This window comes from Diplodia seriata, assembly GCF_021436955.1.
Source record: "Diplodia seriata strain FDS-637 chromosome Unknown scaffold_1, whole genome shotgun sequence".
In the NCBI taxonomy this organism is placed as follows: Eukaryota; Fungi; Ascomycota; class Dothideomycetes; order Botryosphaeriales; family Botryosphaeriaceae; genus Diplodia; species Diplodia seriata.
The window spans coordinates 3860089-3883183 of NW_027117308.1; the positions used below are offsets into that span (position 1 = coordinate 3860089).

Consider the following 23095-nt stretch of genomic DNA (forward strand, 5'->3'; position numbering starts at 1 on the left):
GCAATTCTTCGTGGAACATGATTGTGAAAGACCACTTCGCTTGTGAAACGCGGTGCCGCTATGAGCAGAAGTCACTCTTGCGCTTCTCCCTAAAAGTTCACGAACTCAATAACACATGGTTTTGTTACAGAATATAACGAGCGGCAGGAACCAGAAAATCACGGGGTCTTGGCAGGGCAGTCGGGTCATTGTGCTTGGCACTGGCACTTGTACTCCTTGATCCGGTGATGGATATTCACAACTCCAAAAGCTCCAATCTATTTTGAGCTCTGAACAAACGCATGTGGAAGAATAGTCTAGCGTATCCCTCGGACCAGTCATCCTTTTTTCGAGGCCCATTGACCCGCACCGTCATCAAAGTCATAAACACTCTAGACCAGAGCCTTGAAGTCGTCCTCCTTGGCCTTGCCAGCGCCGGCGAGGCGCTGGACCTCCTCGGTGTAAACCTTCTTGATCTCAGCAGCCTCCTTTTTGCCGTTCAGCTTAGCGACCATAGCCGCAAGGTCGTCGGCATCCAGCTTGGTAATCAGAAGATCGGTCTGGTTGAGCACAGAATCGATTTGCGAGGCGGGAGCGTCACCACCGGTGGCGAAGTAGTTGGCGTCCTTGACAGCGTTACGGATGACACGCTTGTTCTTCTTCGCGGCATTCTTAGCAGCCTCCTTGGCCTTCTTAGCCGTCTCCTTATCGGCCTTTGCCGCAGCCTCCTTCTCGGCGGCTTGACGGGCCTCCTCCTCCTTGGCCTTCTGGGCCTCCTCAGCCTGGCGCTTAGCCTCAGCCTCCTTCTCCAGACGCTTCTTGTGCTTTTGAGCGTACTCTTCTTGACGGAATTTCTTGATACGCTCGTCAGTGGCCAAGCAGTCGTCAACAAGGTGCCTCAGGCGAGCACTGTCCTCAGTCTTCTTCTTCTTGCGGGCATTGAGGTTCTTCTTCTCGATGTGACGCCTCTGGTCACGGCTCTCGTTGTCATCGGGAACATCTTCATCCTGGTACTCGAAGGACCTCCAGCTGTCAAAGTTGTACCAGAAGTTGTAGAAGTTCTCGACATCTTCCTTGGTGCTCTTCTCGTTGCCCAGCTGCGGGACAGGCTGGACCTTGGAAAAGCGGCCCTCGGACTCGAAGACCTTGCCCCACAGCTTGTAGAAGTTGCCCTTCTGGGCCTCCTTCTTGGTCGGGGGCTCCACATCGGCAGCCTCGTCGACCGAGTCGAACTGGCGACGCTTGGTGGGGTCAAGAAGGACCTCGGTGGCCTTCTGGATGCACTTGAAGAAGTTGTCGTCTTGCGCCTTGCCAGCGGCGGCCTTCTTGTCGGGGTGGTGCTTGAGGACCTTCTTGCGGTGGGCGCGCTTGATCTGCTCCTCAGTGGCCCTCCAGCGGTACTTGGTGATTCCGAGAACGGCGTAGTGGTCTTGGGCCTGTTGCTTGCGTATTAGAGGGGGTTGCGGAATGGGGTGCACTTCGAATCTTACCTTCCAGTCCTTGGCCTCGCGCTGGAGCATCAGCGGGTCCTCGGGCTCGGAGATCTCGCCGTCATCCTCATCCTCGACCTTCTTGGCAGCCTTCTCGGCCTGGATGCGGTCATCCTCGGAGAAGGTGCGCTGATGGCGCTTTCTACGGGCGTGGGCGAGGAAGTGAGGGCCCACGGGCTCAACATTGCGCTGGGTAGCGGCGGAGAGGGCGCCGACGGGCTTGAAGTCCTTGTCAGCAGCCCAGCCCGAGGGCAGGACAGGCAGCGGGAGGTTGATCTGCACGGCGGACATGGTGCTTGAGGGGGTGTTGGGTGCTTGGAGTGCGGCGGTCGAAGCTGGAGATTTTCTGAAAGGATCCAATGCAAACCGAGGTGGCGCCGAAAAGCACGGATCTCTCGTCAAAGCCCGGGGACCAGCTGGCAGCAGCTCACGCCGCGTAATTCGGTCCAGCCCCAGCCCCAGCTCTACAGAGTCGGCGTCGCCAGAGAATGTCCTCGCGCGCAATTCGCTTGCGAGCATAGTCCAACCGTCACCATGTTTCAGGTACATGCTTCGCCTTCCGCATTTTGCTCACTGTGCTGAATCAACACAGCGTCTCAAAGGCGCCATAGACTCGCGCATCGCCGAGGAGCAGGCCCGCCAGCGTCAGGCCGCGCAGCAGAATCAGGGCCAGCATCCCGCCCGCTCGAGCTCGCTTCGCCGCTCCAATTCGAATACCTTATCTCCTGCAGGCCGCCGCCCACGCACTCCCGATATAAGCGGCGACAAGCTGCCGGGCAGAGGCCCCGATCCCGCCGAGTTTGATCCCGATGTCGTTGTTGGCGAAGACGAGCTCAGTCGCAGCACCACTCCGCGTCCGGCAAACGAGAAGGATGAATCCGCCCAGCAACAATCCACTGAGAATGGCGATGCAGCCAAGGGGGACAATGAGGGCACAGATACGGCAAGGGATGCCAAGTCTGCGTCCTCAACTGCCTCGAACGAGTTGCCCACAGAGGTGCGCGTAAGGCTACGTAAGCTGGAAAAGCTGGAGCCCAAATATTCTGGTATTCCCTGCTTTTCCGTCGCGCACACCGAGAGTCTAACCAGGTTGCAGAACTGCTACGCTCATACCGCATCGCTCACGCCCGCGTGACTGCTATTGAGCCCTTTGAAGCCTCTCTGAGAGAGCATACTCCCTTGGCCTCGATCAACGACCCCGGCGCCCTGGTGGAATATCTGCAACAGCTTCAATTGAAGGGGGACATGGTTATGGAAGAGCTCAAGCGCATTGCGGGCGAGCGTGATGCTCTACAGAAGAAGTTAGGCGAGGCAGAGAAGCGTGCGACCGCGGCGGAGGAAGAGGCGGAGAAGCTACGCGCGGCCAAGGACTCTGCGGCCAAACCTGTAACGGATGCCGATGCCGGAGCTACCGAAGGAAGAGACATAAAGCAGACAAATGGAGACAAGGATGCGACTGAGGAGTCGGAAGAGTTCTTCTCTTACGACAGTGAGCTTCCGCGCGTTCAGAAGGAGCTTCAAGAAAAGGAAGAGCAGGTGGCCAAACTGGAGAACGAGAACAAGACTCTTAAGGACGACTTGACTTCTGCCAAGGACTCTGCTGAGCAGCTGGTCAAGGATTTGGAGACTTCTACGCGGGATTTGCAAGCGATCAGGGATGCTAAAAATCGGTCGGAGAAGGATGCAACGGAGCAAGCTAAGAATCTCCAAGCGACAACCGAAGAACTGAAGGAAAAGTTAGAGAAGGCCCAGAAGGAGCTCGAAAGTCAAGAAAAGGCCCGTGGTGAACAGGACAATTTGAACAAGAGCCTGCACTCTAAGGTCGACGAGGTCAACAAGGAACTTGAGCATCTGCGCAAGTCCAAGCCTAACGGTTCCACCTCTGATGAAGAGAGGGAACGCCTTGAGAGCCAAGTGCAACAACTTAAATCTGAAATGTCCGAACTCCGTTCCACACAATCAAAGGCTGAACAGCGCGGAGAAACTCTAAACGGGCTTGTCCAGACACTCAAGGGCCAGCTAAAGGACGCGGAGAGCGAAACGAACCGTCTTCAGAGGGAAATCGCAACCAGTACAGCGAAGGCTCAGCAAGAGCCTGAAAGGCCAATTCAAGAACCGGAGAAGCCTGCCGCAATAGAAACGACCACAACCACCGGGGCAGCAAAGAAGAAAAACAACAAGAAGAAGAAGAAGGGCGGCAAAGGAGGTGCGGCTGGCACAGCTGCCAGTGCTACACCAGAGAGGGCCAGTACGCCTGCACCATCAGAGACAGCTACTTTGGTCCCCGAGAAGGAGAATGAAGACTGGGAGGCGCCCATGAGGGCACAACTAGATGAGCTCAGGAATACCTTGGAGCAAAGAGATGCCACCATTGACCGCCTCACCAGTAAGCTCAAGGATCAGGAGGCTTTGCAGGAAGAGCTTGACGATCTGAGACATGAGCTCGTTGAAGTTGGTGGAGATCATGTCGAGGCAAAGGACAAGATCAAGGAACTCACTGCAGAGAAGACGGCCTTGCAAGGAAGCATTGACAAGCTGGAGAAGGAAATCGCCGAGCTACGCACGAGACAAGCCTCAAGCGCCGAATCAGAAAAGGAACGGGAGAGCCTGTCGACCCATTTTGAAGAACTCAAGGCTAAGGCGGACTCGCTGGAGACGGACTTAGAGGCCGCCAACCAGTTGGCTGCCCAGCGGTTCAAGGACCTTACGGAGCTGAGGGAGGTGCTGCAGAAAGCGCAGCCCGAGCTCACTTCTCTGCGCAAGGAGGTTGCCGAGCTTAAACCTTTCAAGGATGAAGCAGCGAGCAAAGCCACTGAGGTACGGAAGCTTGAGGCAAAGGAACGGGACCTGCGGTCCGAGATTGCCACCTTCAAGTCGCAAGTCTCTGCGAAGGACGTCGAGATCAAATCGATCAACGACAAGCTGAAGCAAGAGACCAGCAAGAACATTGCGCTGGACCAAACGTGCAGCAAGGCCCAGCGAGACCTTGAAAGATCCGAAGGCGAGCGTTCTGAAGCAGTCGAAGCGCGTGATCGACTGCAGAAGGATCTTGAGAAAACTCGAGAGGAATTGAAGATGTCCCGAGGAAATATCAGGAGCTTGGAGCAGCAGGTCGAGAAACTCAACCGGGACGCATCAACTCTTAGAGACGAAATCGAGCTGAAGAGCGCACAATATGCCAGCGCACAAAGCCTGATGAACAGCATGCAAGACCAGACTCAAGAGATGGGAACGCAGATGAAAGAGGTCCGTGAAAAATGCGAGAGCCTTGAGGAGGAGCTCGCAGATGCGCACAGACTCCTGAGCGAACGCAGCCGCGAGGGTGAGACAATGAGAAGGCTCCTTGCAGATGTTGAGAGTCGAGCGGAGGCGCGCGTGAAGGAGATGCGGGAACGCATGGACCTTGCAATCGAGGAAAGAGATCGTGCGGAGGATCAAGCAAGCACCATTGGACGACGTCGAGCAAGAGAGCTCGAGGACCTGAAACAGAAGGTCAGGGATGCTGAGCGGACTCTGAGCCAAGTTCAAGGCGAAAAGGAGCAGCAGTCGACAGCAGAGAAGGAGTTGCGCAGACAGAAGGAGGAGCTGGATCGAAAAGCAGCCCAGGCTGCGGAGGAGGTTGCGGAGGTCAGGGCAGCGATGAACCAACTCCGTGATGCATTGGATGAAGGCGAGAAGCAGACGCGCGAACTCGAGAGGGAGAAGGGCGAGCTGCGCCGTTCTCTAGAGGAGACTCAGTCCAAACTCGAGAAGCTACAGAAGTCGAGCAAGGTATGTGCAGAAGCCCGCGATTCGAAGACAGCATATCTAACATGCAGCAGTCGTTGGCAGACGAGCTTCGAGCGGTGCAGTCCAAGACGAAGTCTCCGACACAGTCTGGCATGCAGTCATCACGCTCGTCCATGGAATCGGCACGTGGGAGAATGGCGTCCCCTCCGCTCTCCAAGGGCAGATCGCCATCTATTGCAACCGAAGTAGGACAGTCGTCAGGCAACATGGACCTCGTGTACCTGAAGAACGTGCTGCTTCAGTTTCTGGAGCAGCGGGACAAAAAGCACCAGATGCAGCTTGTGCCGGTGCTGGGCATGCTGCTGCACTTCGACAAGAAGGACGAACAGAAGTGGATGTCTGCAATCACGACGAGGTGATTGGATATCACGGAAGCGGACTTGGGTATTCTGATAGCTTGCGAGTTGGAGGCGTGGGTTTTGGACAGGCGGGATCTGAGGTCAGCGTGCGCTCTGGGCGGCTGGATGTCCGCGCGGTTGGAGGGCATGCCGTGCTAAACACGAGGCCCCGGAGCATGCGTCATCGCATTTGCGGACAAGCAGCGTCATAGAGATCCAATGTAGCAGCATGGTGTAGACGCAATCGGGACATGATTGATTCGAAAGAGCGGCAGGCCCGGGCGCGGCGGTTGCGGCAGGAGCGACGGATGGCAGCCGCGGGGTGGCTGGTTGCGGTTTGGAGGCTTGGGCTCCAGCTGGCGGAGGTTGCGGGCGCGTGGGGATCTGCTTTGCGCAAACCTGCTGCCGCCGCTTCGCAGGCGCGCTTGCATCATCTCGCCTTCGCAGCGAGCAGACGCTGCCCTGCGCTCCCGCTGCGCTGCCCGACCCCAATGCGCAGCCGCCGGCACCCCCAGCTGCTGAGCACGGCACCCGCTCCGCAGTCTCGACGGCCTTGTTGCGCCTGAACGTCGCCCCTCTCCCGCCCGTGACTTGTGTTGCACGCCCTGCAGCGCGGCCAGTGACCTTTCGCCCCGCCGCCAATCGCACGGCCCACCGTCCTTCCCGGCCTACTGTCTTCCCGGCCGTCACGACCGCAGCCCGCCGCGCAGCACTTGGTCTGAAAGCGCCGTCTCCACAACCACCGCGCCCGCCCGAACGCTCAACCTCCCTCACCAGCCGCGCCTTCTCCCCGCCATCCAAGCGCCCGTCTCCCGCCGTTCGATGAGCCCCGGCCGCCGCGCCTCTCCGATCTCCCGATCGCCGGTCGCACCCTCACACTAAGAAACCAGTCTGACCGCACCGCGACCCAGCGCGCCTCGCCTGATGAACGGCAGCGACGCCGACATGAACGGCACCGATATCAAGAAGGCCGCCATCAACAAGGCCAAGCAGGTCGCACAGGCCGCCAATGGCAACGGAGGCAAGAAGCGCCGGAAGGGCACCGACCTCAAACCCATCATCACCACCGAGCAGCAGAAGCAGGATCAGAGTCCTGCCAGCTCCAACAACAGCTTCCAGTACAGGTACGTGGCCTCCCCCCTGCGCCCCCTGCCGAAGCGCCCCCCAACTAACGTGCCGATCGCAGCGTGCAAAATACCGCATCGCCGCTCCAGCACCACAAGGTCTCGTACTCTTCACAGCTTAGCCGCTCGCCCTCGTCCACTTCGTCGTCCGACGCCGACCCTGCCGAAAACACGGCTGACGAAGAGGACTCGGAGGACTACTGCAAGGGCGGCTACCACCCCGTCCAGGTTGGCGAGCAGTACAACAACAACCGTTACACCGTCGTGCGCAAGCTGGGCTGGGGCCATTTTTCCACCGTCTGGCTGTCGCGCGATAACAATACCGGCAAGCATGTAGCCCTGAAGGTGGTGCGCTCCGCTGCACACTACACCGAGACTGCCCTCGACGAAATCAAGTTGCTGAACAAGGTTGTCGACGCCAACAAGGATCACCCCGGACGCGCGCATGTGGTGAGCCTCCTGGACTCGTTTAACCACAAGGGTCCCAACGGCGTGCACGTCTGCATGGTGTTTGAAGTGTTAGGTGAAAACCTCCTGGGCCTGATCAAGAGGTGGAACCACCGTGGTATTCCCATGCCGCTAGTAAAGCAGATCACTAAGCAGGTTTTGCTCGGCTTGGACTACCTGCACCGCGAATGCGGCATAATCCACACCGACCTGAAGCCGGAGAACGTTCTCATTGAGATTGGCGATGTGGAGCAGATTGTGAAGACGTACGTGAACGAGGAGACGAAGAAGAAAGACGAGAAGGACGACAACAGGAATGGAAGAAGGCGGAGGAGAACTCTCATTACCGGCAGCCAGCCTCTGCCTAGCCCACTCAATGCCAGCTTCAACCATACTGATCTGACAAACTTCCCCGGAACCAGTCTCAACAAGATCGTCAACGAGAATTCAGGTAACGAATCCCCAATCTCCGGCGAAAGCCCGCCTCCAAAAGACGATGTCGTAATGAGTGGCGCAATAGGCACGGCTTCGACATCGGCTGCGGGAATGTCCATGCTGGAGACTTTGGGAGTCAAGCAGGCTGGCGGCAGCGAGGATGACGTGCAGAAGGCGAGGGAAAAGACAGCGTAAGTGCCGACGAGCGATTGATGACGCGGTGATTCTGATGCGGCTTAGGGACCTCTTAACACGGGAAGTGTCGGGAATAAGCCTCGACAAGTCAAGTAAGCCGTCTACGGAGAACTTGAAACAGGATGCAGGCTTCGAGAAGATTTCGGTCAAGATTGCCGACCTTGGCAACGCATGCTGGGTCGGTCATCACTTCACAAACGACATTCAGACCAGGCAATACCGGTCTCCAGAGGTGATTCTTGGGTCCAAGTGGGGAGCGAGTACGGACGTGTGGAGTATGGCTGCCATGGTGAGTATCGAGGCTCTGCTCGACGGGTGACAGAACTAATGAGGAAAGGTTTTTGAACTGATTACCGGCGACTACCTCTTCGATCCTCAATCGGGCACCAAGTACGGTAAAGACGACGACCACATTGCACAGATTATCGAACTTCTCGGCACCTTCCCCAAATCGCTGTGCCAATCGGGCAAATGGTCGCAGGAGATATTCAACCGTCGTGGCGAATTGCGCAACATCCATCGGCTGCGTCACTGGGCGCTTCCGGACGTTCTCCGGGAGAAGTATCACTTTAGCGTTGAGGATTCCAAGAAGATTGCGGATTTCCTGCTGCCCATGCTGGAGCTGCTTCCAGTTGAGAGGGCCAATGCGGGCGGCATGACCAACCACGGCTTCCTTGATGACACTAAGGGCATGGAAAGCATCAAGCTGGAGATTCCGCTGGGCAGCAAGGGGGACGGTATAGAGGGGTGGGCTAGCGAAGTCAAGAAGCCTCGGTAGATGATGACCAGGGTTCTCGTGGTTCCCACGGCAGCCCCAACGACTAGTCTTTTCTGTTTCTTGCGTTTGACGGAAATAGACGAGCAAACTGGGTGTTCACGGTTCCGTTGATCATATGATAACTTCCTCTTCCTCCCCTTTGTCTTTACTCGGCATGCTACACGCGTACATTTTCCCTTGGAAAAGGTTCATTGGATTGGTGATGGTGGTTTTCCAACCCTCACTTACAAAACTGATTCCTGCCCGACAGGGTCTACATATGGTCTTACGGGCGGGCGTCAACAAGGGAACAGCCAAAAAGAAAAGGTGTCGCGGATAACGAAACGTAACACGGGCGCGTCAGTGCGAGGATGTGGGTGTGTTTGAGGGAAGTGGGAAGGCTATTTGGCACAGCATGGTGGATCGGGTGAGGCAGGACATTTGCGCTCATTGATGCCTCTTTTCAATTTCTTTTCGGCGTCCTTGGTCCGCGATTTGCGCGCGCAGACAAGGCCTTGCTCTCTCTAAAACGGCATGGCCACTGGTTCCTCTCATCTTTTCCGTTGACGATGCTGCGTTTCCAGCCCATGTTCCACACCATCAACCATCGTCGTCGGCACTGCATGCACTTGCCCTACCTGCTCCATCCGGAGACATCGATATATTTTCTCTTGTGCCACGTTGTTACATCTACTTAGCACAGATGGTGATTCAACCATTGTTTCTTGGGTCTTTTATTGGGTCGGTCGGCCAGGTGGGATTATGGCTTTGCGCGGTGGGGCGGCGAAACTGTGGTTTGGTTTTCTTTTTTTTTTTTCTGCAATTCAGTTGGGGGGGGTCTTTTTCCGCAGCTCGTTCGTGTCCTTTCGTTGTCACCTGCTCTGGATCTACCACTAGACAATGCGAAGTCGACTCAGGCCTGCATCATCTGTACCGTACTTGATGGATATGGCCGTTGTGTGATGCTACAAGGTGGTGGGCTGTCACGCGATGGACTACTCCTTCCGTAGGCTCAGTCTGCCGAGTGCGGTGCGGGACATGCAAGTTTACGCTAGTCAACCATTCCGGCCAGACTCGAAGCGACCTGAGATGAGACCTTGACCGCCGATCCCGACTTCTGTTTCACTTCCACCGTTTTTCCCTCGACGCTGTTCCCGGCCGGTGTCTCGCACAACTCTCTTATTGTTGAGATTGACTACAACAGCGGTGGCACTACCCACATGCAGCACTTTCGATTGAAGTTCACGTTTTTCTTTATATGGGATAGAGACCACAATGCAATTGTTGATTGACTAAATATCGGAAGCAGAGCCATGGAGGTCAACAAAGGGTGAGGGAGAAATCGAGACGCCAGCTTGCTTCGTTTATCCAGCCTTAACCATGGCCATCCGATGATCCGTATTGAGTTCAATACTCGTGAAAGATGGGTTCGGACTCCTCCGACTGCTCCCAATGCTCCCACTGCTCCCACTGCTGCTCCCTGGGGTCCTCACGGTATTCCCAGGAACCGTCAGAATCAGAGCTGTCAGACTCAGAGGTGGGCAGGTCGTAACCGGTGCCGTCGGGGCACACATTGTACCTCTCCATCCCAATGATACGGTTTTCGTCAAACCGCGGACCGGGAGCATGGGCCAGCTCGCAGGCACTCGAGTCGCCGCCGTCCTCGCAGGGGCAGAGGTGCAGCCTGAGGTTCTCCGTTGGCTCCTGCATGACCAGGACCGGGTGTCCGGCGATGGTGGAAATTCCCGTTCCGGGGTGATCGTCGTGAGGGCAATGATAAATGTAGGGGCAGCTCTCGCCCGTCTTGCAGGGGATGTGGATTCCTGGGCTCTCCACGACGAGGGCGTTGTTGCTGAAGGGGCACCTCTCGCCCGAATGGGTTTCCTGGTTCCAGCAGTTGACGTCTATTTGTGCGCGTCAGCAAAACAAACCCAGCTTTGCGCGTGCTGGACGGGTGGACGCGACTTACAGCTGAGGTCGTACCACACCTCGGTCCCGGAGGCTTTGTATTCGAACTGAAGGATATCCGTCCCCTCCGTTCTTATCTTGATTGACGGCCCTCCCCCATGGTCTTTGACCTTGTACCTCTCGGACCACTGTCCGTTCGGTTGCAGTGTCGTCTCGCCAGGGTCTTGATCACCAACGGAACGGAGGTAGACGGGCTCCTTGCAGTAGTTGAAGACCTCGACGGAGCCAGTGGCACCTTCGATATCACGGTCTGCGCGGGCAAAGGAAGATAAGCCGAAAACGGCAACGGCGGCGAGCCTTGTGGCGTATTTCATCGTGAGCAACGGGCCCTGACTCGGCTAGCAGGCGTAGGTGGTGATGAGGATGGAGTGAAGTACAGAGGTGAAGGACGCTCATGAAGGCTTTTATACCCTACAGATCGTTGTTGTTGGGACATGTTCCATTCTTCCTGGGTGGTTTCGGCCCCTGCAATTGAATGCGAACGCATGGTACTGGGACTTTCAATAGATGAAAAGCGGCTTGATGACACAGTTCTACCACATTAGAGGCAGCCAACATCAGCTAATACTCAGACAAATGTGGCTGGCACACTTTCGAAACGTGGCAGTAGCGAGAACCCACGCAGACCCTTTCCTTTGTATCCGTCCAGCACATAGTTGTCCTTACAAACCCGAGCGATACAGCTTGCTTCACCTACTGTTTTGCGTATATTCCACCTGAGGAGAGAAAGTGAGCGGGTGATGATTCGTCTGGCTTATCCTCTGCTGATAAAGCGTACCCAAGAACGGCCTTATGGGCTGGCAAGTCCCGAGCGCTGAGAAAAGGGCACTAGATTTGTAGAGAAGCACTGCACCGCAGTGTTGTCGTTCTTGGGACCAATTGCGCGGCGGAACTCACTTGACATCTGGACCCTCCGCCTCATCCACCAGTCATCTTCCACTATCCACTACTAGACTTGTTCCAAGCCTCTTGGACGATTTTGTTGAAGGAAATTTTTGCTCTGCATCATTTGGTTCTGAAGTGTGCAGTTGGCCCCTCCATACAATTTGCCCCACCCCCTTTACGTGGAGGATGTCCTGCTTGAGTCTTTGCTCCCCTAAGCTCTCTTAAGCATCTTCCACGGTAGCAATGTAAAGTTCTTTCCCAATCACCCTGCCATGTTCAACACGACTTCCCGTTAAAAATGCAAAGTCCTTTCCCAATCACCGTGCAATGTCCAACACCACTTCCAGTTAAAATCTTCTATATATTTTTACTTTCTTGATTTTTTGGTATCAACCAGCATATGGGCACTTGGTCTAGGGGTATGATTTTCGCTTCGCATTATCAAGATTGCAACATGTGAAAGGTCGTGGGTTCAATTCCCACAGTGTCCATCTTTTTGCTCTTTTGCGCCATGATCCGTGGTGTTTTGCGGTCTTTGCCGCATCAGGAACATCTGCTAGAGTCTGTTGAATATTTTGAGCCCGCTGGGAGCCGATACTGGCAGGTTGTAAGGTCGGTAAATCCAGATGATCGGGTGGAAGGAGCAATTGGTGTGCCATATCATCGTCTCCACTTGTCATGCTATTCTGTTTTGCTTTCGGCCCAAAGGCAAGTCGGTTTCGTCCGGGAATATAGCCAGTTGCGAGGCAGTGGAGAACAGAGATTCACGCACATATCTGATTCTCATATCTCTAGCAATAGCCGGGATGCGGTACGGGATGGAAGAGTAAGGCTAGTGGTTTTGCTTTTACGAGTAAGCTTAATTCTCCTAGGGTGGAGAAGTATGTCACGGCGGCACTGTTGGTCACATCGCAGGTTGCAGAGGAACTGAGCCTTCTCACGCGAGTAGTTGAACGCCACGTCTAGGTATAGCTGTGCAGTTGGAAGCTCGTATCTATGTCCGGATACCAAAGGCAATATTGTGGCGTTTCCAACCGAGAAGATGAAAGCTATTTTTATTACTCCAAGCCAATCACCATTTGCCCATCCCACGTCCAGGAGTGCGCGTCCGGTTTCCCGTCCCCACTAAACGAAGAAGGCCATAGGAAGGCAGTCCGAAAGGTAGGCGTAGATCACCGCCAATTCCATCTCTCCCATGCTCCCCCGACCGATCCTCCGCAAAAACCCGATCTCCCTCCAGCAGACCATTCTTTTATCCACATCAACCCCTAGACCCACTACTATGATGGCATACCTCTAGACCAGTCCATCTGTAGTACATGTCTCTCTTCACCGTCCATGGCCAATAGCCGCAGACCCGAATCCACCCGTACTGTCTATGTTCCAGGGAATGTGGCGCTCGCTTTTGCTCCTTCCCCGCTTCTCTCCGCGCGCAGCGAGTCAATGATCCCCCGAACCTGCAGCTACATATCCTGTTATCAGAGCCATCACGGCTTCTCGCGGCAGACATAAGCCAGCGGGTGCTGCGAAACGAGGAAGAGCGGTTGCTAGCTTCGACCGAGGATGCGCGGAAAATCGAGTCTGAGCGCGGCTTATTATCCGAAACATGACGTTGACCGAAAACCATCGATGAAGGAAACGGGGTGCTAAGAAAGCTATTGATGAGCGGTAGCGACGGTCGAGCGATGCTTAATTCCTGCCATGCCATTGGTTGAAGCAACTCTCATGTGACCTAGGCGTGACGGGCTTCATTCCTGACGTCTCAGCCGCCTCTTATCCATGGTATACACGTAGTCGAAACGAAATGGGTGAGATTCATGCATTCATTTATACATCACAATTCAATCTTCTACTCCAATGATGCCGCCCCATTTTGCTTCCGAAACGTCATCACCCATTAAACACCTCAAAAATAGCTTGGTTGCTTATCTATGCAACAAGCTTACAGCTGGCCAGCAGTGTTGAAGTCGACAAGAGCCTCCTGGATGCGGACCGACATGGTCTTCTCACCCTCACGGACCCAGACACGGGGGTCGTAGAACTTCTTGTTGGGCTTGTCGGCACCATCGGGGTTGCCAACCTGGGACATGATGTAGTCCTTCTTGTTGAGGACGTAGTCACGGATACCGAGGAGGTAGGCCCTTCGCATCTGTTAGTCATCGTCGAAGCGCTCGGGTCGACATGTACATACCACTGCAGGTCGGTGTCGAGGTTGACCTTGACGACACCGTAGCCAATAGCCTGGAGGTACTCCTCCTTGGAGGAGCCGGAGCCACCGTGGAAGACGAGGAAGACGGGCTTCTCGTCAGAGCCGCCAATGGCCTTCTGGACGTGCTGCTGGTGCTTGGACAGGAGCTCGGGGTGGAGCTTGACGTTGCCGGGCTTGTACACACCGTGCACGTTACCGAAACCAGCGGCAATGGAGAAGAAGGGGGAGATGGCAGAGAGGCGCTTGTAGATCATGAGGATGTCCTCGGGCTGGGTGTAGAGGGAGTTGTTGTCAACATCCTCGTTGTTGACACCGTCCTCCTCACCGCCAGTGATGCCAATCTCCATCTCGAGGAGCTGCTTCATGGGGGCCATGCGCTCGAGGTACTTGGCCGTGGTGGAGACGTTGAACTCGACGTCCTCCTCAGACAGGTCGATCATGTGCGAGGACCAGAGGGGCTCGCCGGTGGCCTTGAACGCCTTCTCGTCGGCATCGAGCATGCCGTCCAACCAGGGCAGCAGCTTCTTGGCGCAGTGGTCGGTGTGGAGAATGACGGGGATGCCGTAGGCAGGAGCAATGGCGCGGATGTAGTGAGCCGCGGCAATAGCACCCTGGATGGAGGCTTCCTGGTTCTTGTTGTCGACGCCCTTGCCGGCGAAGTAGGCGGCACCACCCTGCGAGGTCTGCAGGATGATGGGCGACTTCTTGTCGCGGGCAGCCTCGAGCGCCGCAACGACGGTCGACGAGCTGGTGACGTTCTGGGCAGGGTCAGCCAATTGCACGCAGGGGCAGCGAGGGGCCACTTACGATGGCGGGGATGGCGAACTTGTGCGCCTGGCAGTACTTGAAGAGCTTCAGGACGTCATCGCCGTAGATGACGCCGGACTTGCGGCTGAGGTTGTCTTGGGCACCCATGGTTGCAGAAGTGGTGGAAGTGAGGCTGAGGGTGGAAGAGAGTCAGAGGCGGAGCGCAGGGGATGAATGGGATGCTGGGGGTATCACAAAGAAGACGCAGGAGAGAAGCGGGAGGAGGGGAGGGGCAGTTTTTGAAGCTGAAGGGCCTGCCGGGCGGTGGAGCGGTTGCATCAGCGGGGTCCTAGCTCGCACGGCAGGCGCTTGGGGCTTCGCTAGGCAGAGGCGAACTCACCAGATCAAGGCGTGCAGCAGCGATGAGAGTGCGATGATTTCAGTGGGCTCGAGTCGGTGGGAGGAAGAAGCTGCGTGTGTTGAGGGGCAGGTGGGGATTTCATCATAACACTGCGGCCGATTGTGTCATGGCCGGCGGGGCCACGGCTCTGCATCGGCGCAGCACTGCTCAAATCGTCCCGAGGATCCTCGTCGCCGGCAACCGCAGGCACGCCCGGCGCGCATCCTCACTGGCCGCCGCCGCCGCAGGATCAGCGACGTGCCGGCTCCGGCCGCCAGTGCTGCTGGGCGTCGCACTTGAAGCCGCCCTCCCAAGGCTCCCAAGGCACCAAGGGTCCTGCACCCGGCCACGAGGCGCCACTGCCACCGCCCTGAGCACACTCCAATGTGCCGCCTCGCATTACAGACGTCCCGGCAAGCCTCAGCGCTGTTGGGCCGTAGTAGTGTGGCACGTTGCAGGCGCCAGTTTCTCCGCTGTCCGAACACTGCCAGCGCTGCTTATCTCGCAGCAGCATGCCGCATACCTGCCCTATCTCTCTTTCATTTGCTTTTTTATCGCGCAGCCCGTGACGTCCCCTGATGTCTTCTCGGGGCCGAAGAGCCTCAGCGTTAGTGTATACAAAGTTTATTTGCCTCCGCCGACCCAAAACAGAGGTCGGCCGATCATGATTCCACCTCAGCTCATAATCCGCAGTCTCCGCCTTACACCTCCCTCCGAGCCCTTTATTTTGATCTCGACCTCATAATCGCCCAGATACTTTATTCTCGTGTCGTCGTTGGGCTCCGTGCCGCCCAGGAACTGCACATCACGCTCTGACAGCACCACCCTCGATGCCTCCTCGTTGGTCATCAGCTGCGTCTTGATAAACGTCACGATATCCGCAGTAGACACCGACCCGTGGAGCCGAACGCGCGTGTCGGCGGGCTTCGCCGGGACTGCAGACGCCGCAGCCAGCACGTCCGCTGCAGACATGCCCCGAGGCCGAGGCTGCTCTTTGGGCTCTTCCTTGGGCTCTGTCTGACCTGGTTGCGCCTTGGCGATCTCTTTGATGAGGGTGATGCGCGGGGGAACGAAAATGTCAATTAGCTGCATGGCTCGTTCGGGCTGTCTGACTGTCAGCAATTGAACGTTGTAGCATTCCGCGCAGCTTTTGTTGCAGCCGTCCCAACCGTAGATAGACTGCGCTCATGCTTTGTGGACCACGTACGCTGACTCCCTTCACCTCGATGGGCTTGGGCGGCGCAATCTCCAGCACCTCAGGACCCGTCTCTTGCTCCCTCGCTTCGGGCTCATCCATGCCAAACATGTAGTTGCGCTCGACGGGAACGTCCTCGGCCTTGAGCTCGCGTAATTGCGTGGGCGTAACGTAATCAGCTTTACGGGCGGGAAACCATTGGTTTCTCATCATACCGCGCGTGACGGGGACCAGGGAGCCTGCAGATATCCAGTGAGCTGGGGCAGTGCCATTGGCAGGCCGCGGGCTAACCTTTGCGGCCATAGGCTTTGACGTCCTTGAGCAGGCGGACGGTCAGCGTGTGCGTCTGCGGAAGCCTGCTGGCCTTTTTCGCGCCGCGGGCCTGCTGATGGAACGGGGACCAGGGGCGCAGGCCGGCATTGGCGAAGCGGCGGGCACACGAGGTGCATTGGGGCAGCAGTGAGGGCCGCAGCGGGGCGGACATGGTGGTTTGTTGCGGCAAGGTCGAGCGGGCGACACAAAAGAGTTCCAGGTTGCGGCGCGCGAGCAGCATCGGCATTTCTCTGGCGCCGACCAAGTCAAAACCTCACGGACGGCCGCGGCGCCTGCGCTGCCGGTCGAGCTGCGCAATAAAAGAAATCGATCTACTGCCAGCCAGATGACTGATTCGCCCGCCGCGCTCACGCCCCTCAGCCCGCTCCGGCGATAGCCGCAAAGCTCTCCTCCTACACCTTCATGCCCGGCCAAGCCCCCGCCGTCAACTCCTCCCACTCTCCAGGCCTCGCCGCGCCATGCCGGACAAGCCGCTGACAATTGCAACCTACGCCGCCGGAGCTTCTCTGGCGGCCATCACCCTCGTCTACGTCTTTGGTCCGACCTTCTTCCTGGACGACGATGCCGCCAACTCCGCGCGCAAGAAGGGTGTTGTCGGCCTCAGCAACCCCGCAAATGACTGCTTCATAAATTCCGTTCTCCAGACGCTTGCCGGCCTGCCACACCTCCGTCTGTACCTGATCCGCGAGATTCATCGCCGCGCGCTCGATGGTCCTGAAGTCTACAAAGTCCCCGAGCATGATAAGGACTCCGAGGGAGACAAGAAAGATCTCGGCGCGGTGAAGCTCGACGGACTGCAGCAGGGCATCGTCACTCACGCTTTGAAGGACGTGTTGGACAGGCTGAATGAGCGGCCCATCTACCGGAAGACCATCTCGGCGCAGACTTTTGTCGGCTCGCTGGAGCGCGCGTTCATGTCGCGCATCAGCAGGCAGCAGCAGGACGCCCAGGAGTTTCTCCAGCTCGTTACCGAGCGAGTGTCCGAAGAGTATCACGCGGGCCACAAGGCGCGGAGGCGAGCAAGGAGGCAGCGGGCGGTCCTGTCGAGGGCAGACGAGCCGGAAAAGGAGAGCGCCGATCTCAGAAAGGAGCTACTCAAGCAGAAAACGGGTTCTGCCGCGGATGCGGACGAGGAATCGGATACCGAGGAACAAGATGACGAGGAGGGATTCCCTTTCGAAGGCCAACTGGAGTCCCAGATTGAGTGCCTTACTTGCCACTTTAAGCCGAAGCCCTCGGTTTCCAGCTTCGTCACTTTGACCTTGAACGTGCCCCATCAGTCCTCAACCACCCTTAACCAATGCTTCGACGGCATGCTTAAGGTTGAACATATCGATGATTTCAAATGCGAGAACTGTCGCCTGCAGCATGCTGTGGAGCTCAAAGAGAAGGAGTTGGAGAAGGCCGACAAGGAGAATGCGCGGGAGCGGCTGGAGACGGACATTGCAAAACTACGCAAAGCCTTAGAGGAAGATCCGGAGAAGCCGCCGGCTGACGTCGAGCTGCCGGACAGCAGCCTGGCGCCCAAGCGGAGGATCGCGCGGCACATGCGCATTTCCACCTTCCCTAAGGTTCTCGCCGTTCATCTTTCACGGTCGCTCTTTATGGCCGGAAACTACGGCACCTATTCCTCGAAGAACATGGCAAAGGTCTCCTTCCCCGAAACGTTACCTCTTGGAGGAATCCTGGATCAGAGAAAGTACCATTTACTAGGTGTCGTTACTCACAAGGGAGGCCACAACAGTGGACACTATGAGAGCTTCCGGCGCCAAATTACAATCCCTCCCTATTCTACACCACATTCCTTTGGTACTGAGGGTGTATATAGTCTCAGCGGCAGCCCGAATCCCAGCGCTATACCCAGCACGGTGCCTAGCACAGTGCAAAGTCCACGCCCTTCGGCGTGCAGGGAATACCTCGAACCAGCTGAGATACCAGAGTCGGCACATCTGCCCTCCCCAGCTTTTCCTGACGCGTCATCGATATCGCTGTCATCCAGATCTTCGCGCTCCTCGATGCGCCAACGTGTAGGCCTGACCTCTGCGCCTCGCGATGACAACTCGTCTCTCAAGCAGACACAGTCAACGTCATCCCCCGGCCATTCTCCCTCGAAACTGCACTCCATGGGCGAAAGAGCGGCGACAAAGGCCGAATCGATTGCCAAATCGGTAAAGCGGAGGACGAAGAGGCGGGACAACAGGTGGTGGCGTATAAGTGACGACAAGATCAAGGAGAGCAAGACGAGTGATGTCCTGGGCATGCAGAAGGAGGTCTACCTTTTGTTCTACGAGATTGCGAGGCCCGACGAGGAGGACAACATTTAAAACCGAACACTTTTCCTTCGCATCTGTACAGCCGTGGAAGGATATCCTGGCGTTGGTGTATTTCGGGGGCATTTTCGACATTTGTGCGTTTTGGCATGGTTGAAGAATAAAACGTTTCGTGTTTTGGCATGTAGGTCAGGTTCTTGGGTGGCAGGTGTCATTCAAGGGTGGTTGGGCTTCGCTTAGAGCGTTATAGAGGCGGGTGGCTGGCATTCTTTTTCGTTTCCTATTGTTCCTACTTTTCGACATCAGTGTGGATGTCTTCTCTTGCTTTTGTCCTCTTGTTCCTCTTTTGTTCCGAGACCTTCACAATGGTAGACCGCGTGGCTACCCGTGGAACTTGTCCATTCCTTGGCAATTCAGAGGCACTCTGAATCGTTTACAATTTATTTCTCTTTGTCTCATCCGGATGATTCCAAGCTCTTCGCTGCCTTGTTTCCTGTGACTTCCAGTGGACGCAAAACCAATGGTCTCACTCCCTACGCAGGAAATGCCTTATAGCTATGGTATTGTTCCGCAGCTATCGAAGCCAGACGGGTATGAAAGACGCTCAGAACCGCCAAATACTCAACCATATTGGAAAACCCAGCACTGGTCTAGGGGATAATTGCGAAAACTCTTGGAGAGAGCGACCAGTGGGTTCGAACAGTACGGACGGTGTTGGAAACTGCCACAGGTAGTACACTTCCCACTAGGCCAAAGGATGCTCGGCGGGCGGGATTGATGGACCATGCCTTTTTGCCTACATTGACATCGGGTCCAAAGTAAAAGTACCTCGACTCGGACTCGGGACCTTCTACCCCCGGGTCGTCGCATGCTTTTAGGGCTCCACAATGGCCTTCAACTCCATTAGGCTGCTGCAGTGCAGCTTCACGAATATCAGTACGGGCTCTTGCTCCTGTTCACCCGGGCACTTAAAGGTCAGCTCTCAAGGTCTCCAGCTGAGCATTTCGATATACAGGAAGCCCGAATAAATTTAGGTGGTCAAGTGCGCGCCATCGTCGTCTAGCCGGACGACATTAAGTCGTTGCCAGTACACACCGTTACTCTTCTATTGTTCTACGATCGATGCTTGTATAATGATTCTACAAAACATAGATGATAACAGGGAGGTGGGTAGATGACAATGATAATAACGAATAATCGCTGTTGGAGATGCTACTTAAGCATTGAATGGCCTGAGCGGGACGATGCCTTAAAAAGGAACCGAAAAGTCTGTTAGACCAAGCAGCCGATTGTTACGAACCCTAGGTTTTATGACCCCAAGGTCTGAGAGCCCGCACAGGAAGAAGGGCCGCATGGACCGGAAATCCCAAGGACGCAGGAGCCACGACTGAGAATGCCATGCGCAACTGATCCCACGCGCAAGTCATGTCTAACTTACAAAATGTTAAATTATAAGCCAAAGTAGCAAATTTTTTTTTCATCAACCAGCAAATCAAAACAAGCACCAATAGCTCAGGGGCAGAGCGCAGGATTGCAGCGAAAGTTGTTATCATCCCGAGGTCCCTGGTTCAAATCCGGGTTGGTGCTTTCTTTTTGCCTTTCCATCAGCCTTCTTCTGATTGCATCTCTTTTGCAGTGGTGCTGGCCGGCATGGGTCAAATATAGATGGCACGGAATAGGAGGGTTGGTGCTATTATATTTTTACTTTGTTGCTAGGGGCGAAAGAGTTTTTCTGTTTTGCTATGGCCACTAAGTTTCTTCGGCAACGCTGGGTCGGGCTTTCTCTTTTGTGGTGGGTTGGCAGGCGCGGATGACAGGAAAAGTAGCCTCGGAGTAATTGTGACGCTTCTTGCTATCGCAGTAATTTCAGAATCTGCGAGACTAGTCCACGGCTCCACTTGACACTGTACGACGAGATGGAAGGGCAGTCGAGGCGCTGATCGGGATGTAAAGGTGCAATTAGTAAAAACGACGACGCGACACGATGAGCTGGCGGGCAGGGAAGGGAGCTCCTTAAGATGGCCCCGCGGGTTGCCCAATCTGGGGCCCGCCAGCCAGGCGACCAGACGCATGCAACACTAGGCGCGCCAGCACACGCATTCGTCAGCGTAAAGTGGCGGTTGCGCATCGCAATGGGGGTCATTTCGCGGTTTTGGCCGGGGGTGGGCCGTGTGGCTGGGGCCCGAGGTGGTTGCGCGTCCGGAGACTCCGCCTCTGACGCTGATGCAAGGCGTATCCATGAGCTGCGACAGCCGCCCTTCGACGCCGATCCCCTTCGCTTCCAATTCGCATCTAATGCTCTCTGCCTCCGCCCTTCAGTCCTCGCGCTCCCACCCAACATCTCATCCGCTCGCCGCTGAAGCCCAACCCCGCCGCCCACTCGCCTCTCGCCTCTCGCTCGCTCCCGACCCATGCTGCCCTCCGCCGACAACTGCGATGACTGCACCCCGGAATACATGCGCCATTCGGCGTCGAGCACCCTGTTCTCGTGCCTGCCCTTCATTGCCACCTTTCTCGTAGTCGCCCTGGTCGTGCACCACCGCCTCTTCCCGCTGCTTTCAGGCTCCCAATCGCCGTTATCGCCGTCGTCCTCGTCCTCGTCCTCGCCGCCACACCACCATGAATCGCACTCCCCCAGTACCGTCGTCGCCTTCCGCGACCCGTGGCGGCGCAACCTGGGCCCTCCGTCCGCCCAGCGCGTCGCCGGCATCGTCTTCTCGACGAACGTCGCCCTCAGCGCCGTGCTGGTCGAGCTCATCCTCTGCGAGATCTCGAACTCGCTCAACCAGGCCGCTCGCGGCCTCGCGCTCCGCACCACCCTCTCGCTGCTGCTGGTCCTGATGGTGGTCATCACGCCCGCCCTGGAAATCCACTCGGTCATTTCGGCCGGAGGATGGAGCTTCACGGATTCCGCCAAGGGGAGTAGGGTCAAGATTGCGTGGCTGTTGGAGGGCATTGGAATGTCGCTTTGGCTGCTGGCATTCTGGTGGCTGGGTGAGGGGCTGCTGGGCAGCTACCTGCACGAAAAGAGCTATGTGAACAAGCACAGCTTTAGCGAAGGCTGCCTCGAGCGCATTGGCGTCATTGGCGTCAGTTTGATGGCCAGTCTTGCCGGCTTTGCCGCCGTCAGCTCCTTGTGGCAGAACTTTGGGGTCAAGCAAAAGCCGGTACGTCCGCCACGCGTGTGAAACAGATGATTTACTAACCGCCTTCGCCATCAGATCACCGAGGCAGACATTGCTCGCAAGCAGGCTGGCCTGGACGCCACGAACGACATGCTGCAGGTGAAGCAAAGCCGGCTACGTGCCGTCCAGCGCCGGCTCTCCGAGAACCCGCAAGAAGGCTTCATGACGCGGGTTATCGGGAGCATCCGCGGCAATGCTGAGCAGCAGGAGCGGCAGAGTCTGCAGCTCGAGATTTCCGGGCTGGAGACGATGGCGGCCGGCCTCTCGAATTCGTTGCTGGCCATGCAGACCCGGCGCCAGGCGCAGCTACGCTCCAAGACGGCGCTAGGCCACCTGCTTAACCTATTCTCCTACATCTTTTCCATCTACTGTCTGTACCGCATCGGCGCGACGACACTAACAACATTTCGCCGGCTGCATTCGCCCAGCACCAACTTCTCCAACAGCGACCCGATCAACAACATCCTCGCGCTTCTTGCCAAGCACTGGGACCCGTCGCTCGACCGTGCCGCGTGGTCGCGTCAGATCTCGTTCCTCCTCGCCGGCGTAATGCTACTGGCATCTTTCAATAGCGTGCTGCAGACGTTCCTGCTGCTGTCGAGGCTGGCGGGCCCCGCGCTGGCGCTGCTGCAGCACGCGCGCTCCAACCTGGCGCTCATCGTGTCGCAGATCTCGGCCGCCTACGTCATCAGTTCGGCGCTGCTCCTGCGCTCGAATTTGCCGCCCGAGTACCGCGGTGTCATCAGCGAGGCCCTCGGTGCCCCGCTGGAGCCCGGCTTCGTCGAGCGCTGGTTCGAGGGCTGGTTCCTGGCCGCGTGCGTCGCGTCGGCGCTGGGCGTGTGGTTGGGGAAGAAGGTGAGGATGGGCGAGTGGGGCGGGGATTTGGACGACGACTATGCCGAGGCGGATGTGGAGATGGGGAAGATGAGTTGAAAAAAAGGGGGAGCTTTCGAACCCAAACCCTTCTCTCGTTGTTTTTTATTTGACTTACGAACCTTGTAATCGTCGTAGAAGAGGGTAAAAGCACGCGCCTCACGACTGTGGATGCTGAAGGCGGACGGACACGATGCGGATTTGACTGCATAAACGATGGCTGGACCTCGGGATTATGTACTATTACCTGAATGCACGCTCGCATAGAACCAATAGAGCAATCTTGATAATATGATCGGCACGCTCCAGGCCGTTGCACTTGTAGGAGGCTCGGCGGGAGGGAATGCGGCATATCGGGACGCTTGCACGGGTGATGACGTCTGAACTCGGTTATCGCTTTGTTGTCACTTGCTAACAATCCCCCCGCGGATTGTCGGTCTCGTCTTCATTGTATCATGGCGAATTGCTTCTCGACT

The 23095-nt window shown here is 56.6% G+C and overlaps 8 protein-coding genes and 2 non-coding genes across 10 annotated transcripts; 6 read left to right on the forward strand and 4 right to left on the reverse strand.

The window, feature by feature from the left end:
- Nucleotides 1-371: 371 nt before the first annotated feature.
- Nucleotides 372-1760, reverse strand: zuo1 (Zuotin; the record flags this gene model as incomplete). The annotated part of the gene is made up of 1 exon (XM_066772613.1): nt 372-1760. The coding sequence occupies one exon, from the start codon at nt 1758-1760 to the stop codon at nt 372-374; it is 1389 nt and encodes a 462-aa protein (XP_066637892.1).
- A 243-nt stretch (nt 1761-2003) lies between these two features.
- Nucleotides 2004-5617, forward strand: IMH1 (Golgin imh1; the record flags this gene model as incomplete). Its single annotated transcript, XM_066772614.1, has 4 exons — nt 2004-2012; nt 2062-2515; nt 2566-5240; nt 5291-5617. The coding sequence occupies 4 exons, from the start codon at nt 2004-2006 to the stop codon at nt 5615-5617; spliced, it is 3465 nt and encodes a 1154-aa protein (XP_066637893.1).
- A 903-nt stretch (nt 5618-6520) lies between these two features.
- SKY1 (serine/threonine protein kinase, CMGC) lies at nt 6521-8575 on the forward strand (the record flags this gene model as incomplete). The annotated part of the gene is made up of 4 exons (XM_066772615.1): nt 6521-6720; nt 6783-7793; nt 7843-8086; nt 8135-8575. 4 exons carry the CDS (start codon nt 6521-6523, stop codon nt 8573-8575), a joined length of 1896 nt encoding a protein of 631 aa, XP_066637894.1.
- Nucleotides 8576-9961: 1386 nt separating this feature from the next.
- On the reverse strand, nt 9962-10836 carry SLS55_001115 (uncharacterized protein; the record flags this gene model as incomplete). Its single annotated transcript, XM_066772616.1, has 2 exons — nt 9962-10458; nt 10524-10836. 2 exons carry the CDS (start codon nt 10834-10836, stop codon nt 9962-9964), a joined length of 810 nt encoding a protein of 269 aa, XP_066637895.1.
- Nucleotides 10837-11809: 973 nt separating this feature from the next.
- On the forward strand, nt 11810-11898 carry SLS55_001116. Its single transcript has one exon. It is a non-coding gene; the product is annotated as a tRNA-Ala (tRNA).
- Nucleotides 11899-13349: 1451 nt separating this feature from the next.
- Nucleotides 13350-14531, reverse strand: FBA1 (Fructose-bisphosphate aldolase 1; the record flags this gene model as incomplete). The annotated part of the gene is made up of 3 exons (XM_066772617.1): nt 13350-13548; nt 13599-14374; nt 14424-14531. 3 exons carry the CDS (start codon nt 14529-14531, stop codon nt 13350-13352), a joined length of 1083 nt encoding a protein of 360 aa, XP_066637896.1.
- A 907-nt stretch (nt 14532-15438) lies between these two features.
- SLS55_001118 (uncharacterized protein) lies at nt 15439-16442 on the reverse strand (the record flags this gene model as incomplete). Its single annotated transcript, XM_066772618.1, has 3 exons — nt 15439-15867; nt 15971-16197; nt 16250-16442. 3 exons carry the CDS (start codon nt 16440-16442, stop codon nt 15439-15441), a joined length of 849 nt encoding a protein of 282 aa, XP_066637897.1.
- Nucleotides 16443-16749: 307 nt separating this feature from the next.
- SLS55_001119 (uncharacterized protein) lies at nt 16750-18615 on the forward strand (the record flags this gene model as incomplete). Its single annotated transcript, XM_066772619.1, has 2 exons — nt 16750-18034; nt 18323-18615. 2 exons carry the CDS (start codon nt 16750-16752, stop codon nt 18613-18615), a joined length of 1578 nt encoding a protein of 525 aa, XP_066637898.1.
- Nucleotides 18616-20062: 1447 nt separating this feature from the next.
- SLS55_001120 lies at nt 20063-20148 on the forward strand. Its single transcript has one exon. It is a non-coding gene; the product is annotated as a tRNA-Cys (tRNA).
- An 824-nt stretch (nt 20149-20972) lies between these two features.
- Nucleotides 20973-22679, forward strand: SLS55_001121 (uncharacterized protein; the record flags this gene model as incomplete). Its single annotated transcript, XM_066772620.1, has 2 exons — nt 20973-21728; nt 21783-22679. The coding sequence occupies 2 exons, from the start codon at nt 20973-20975 to the stop codon at nt 22677-22679; spliced, it is 1653 nt and encodes a 550-aa protein (XP_066637899.1).
- Nucleotides 22680-23095: the final 416 nt, after the last annotated feature.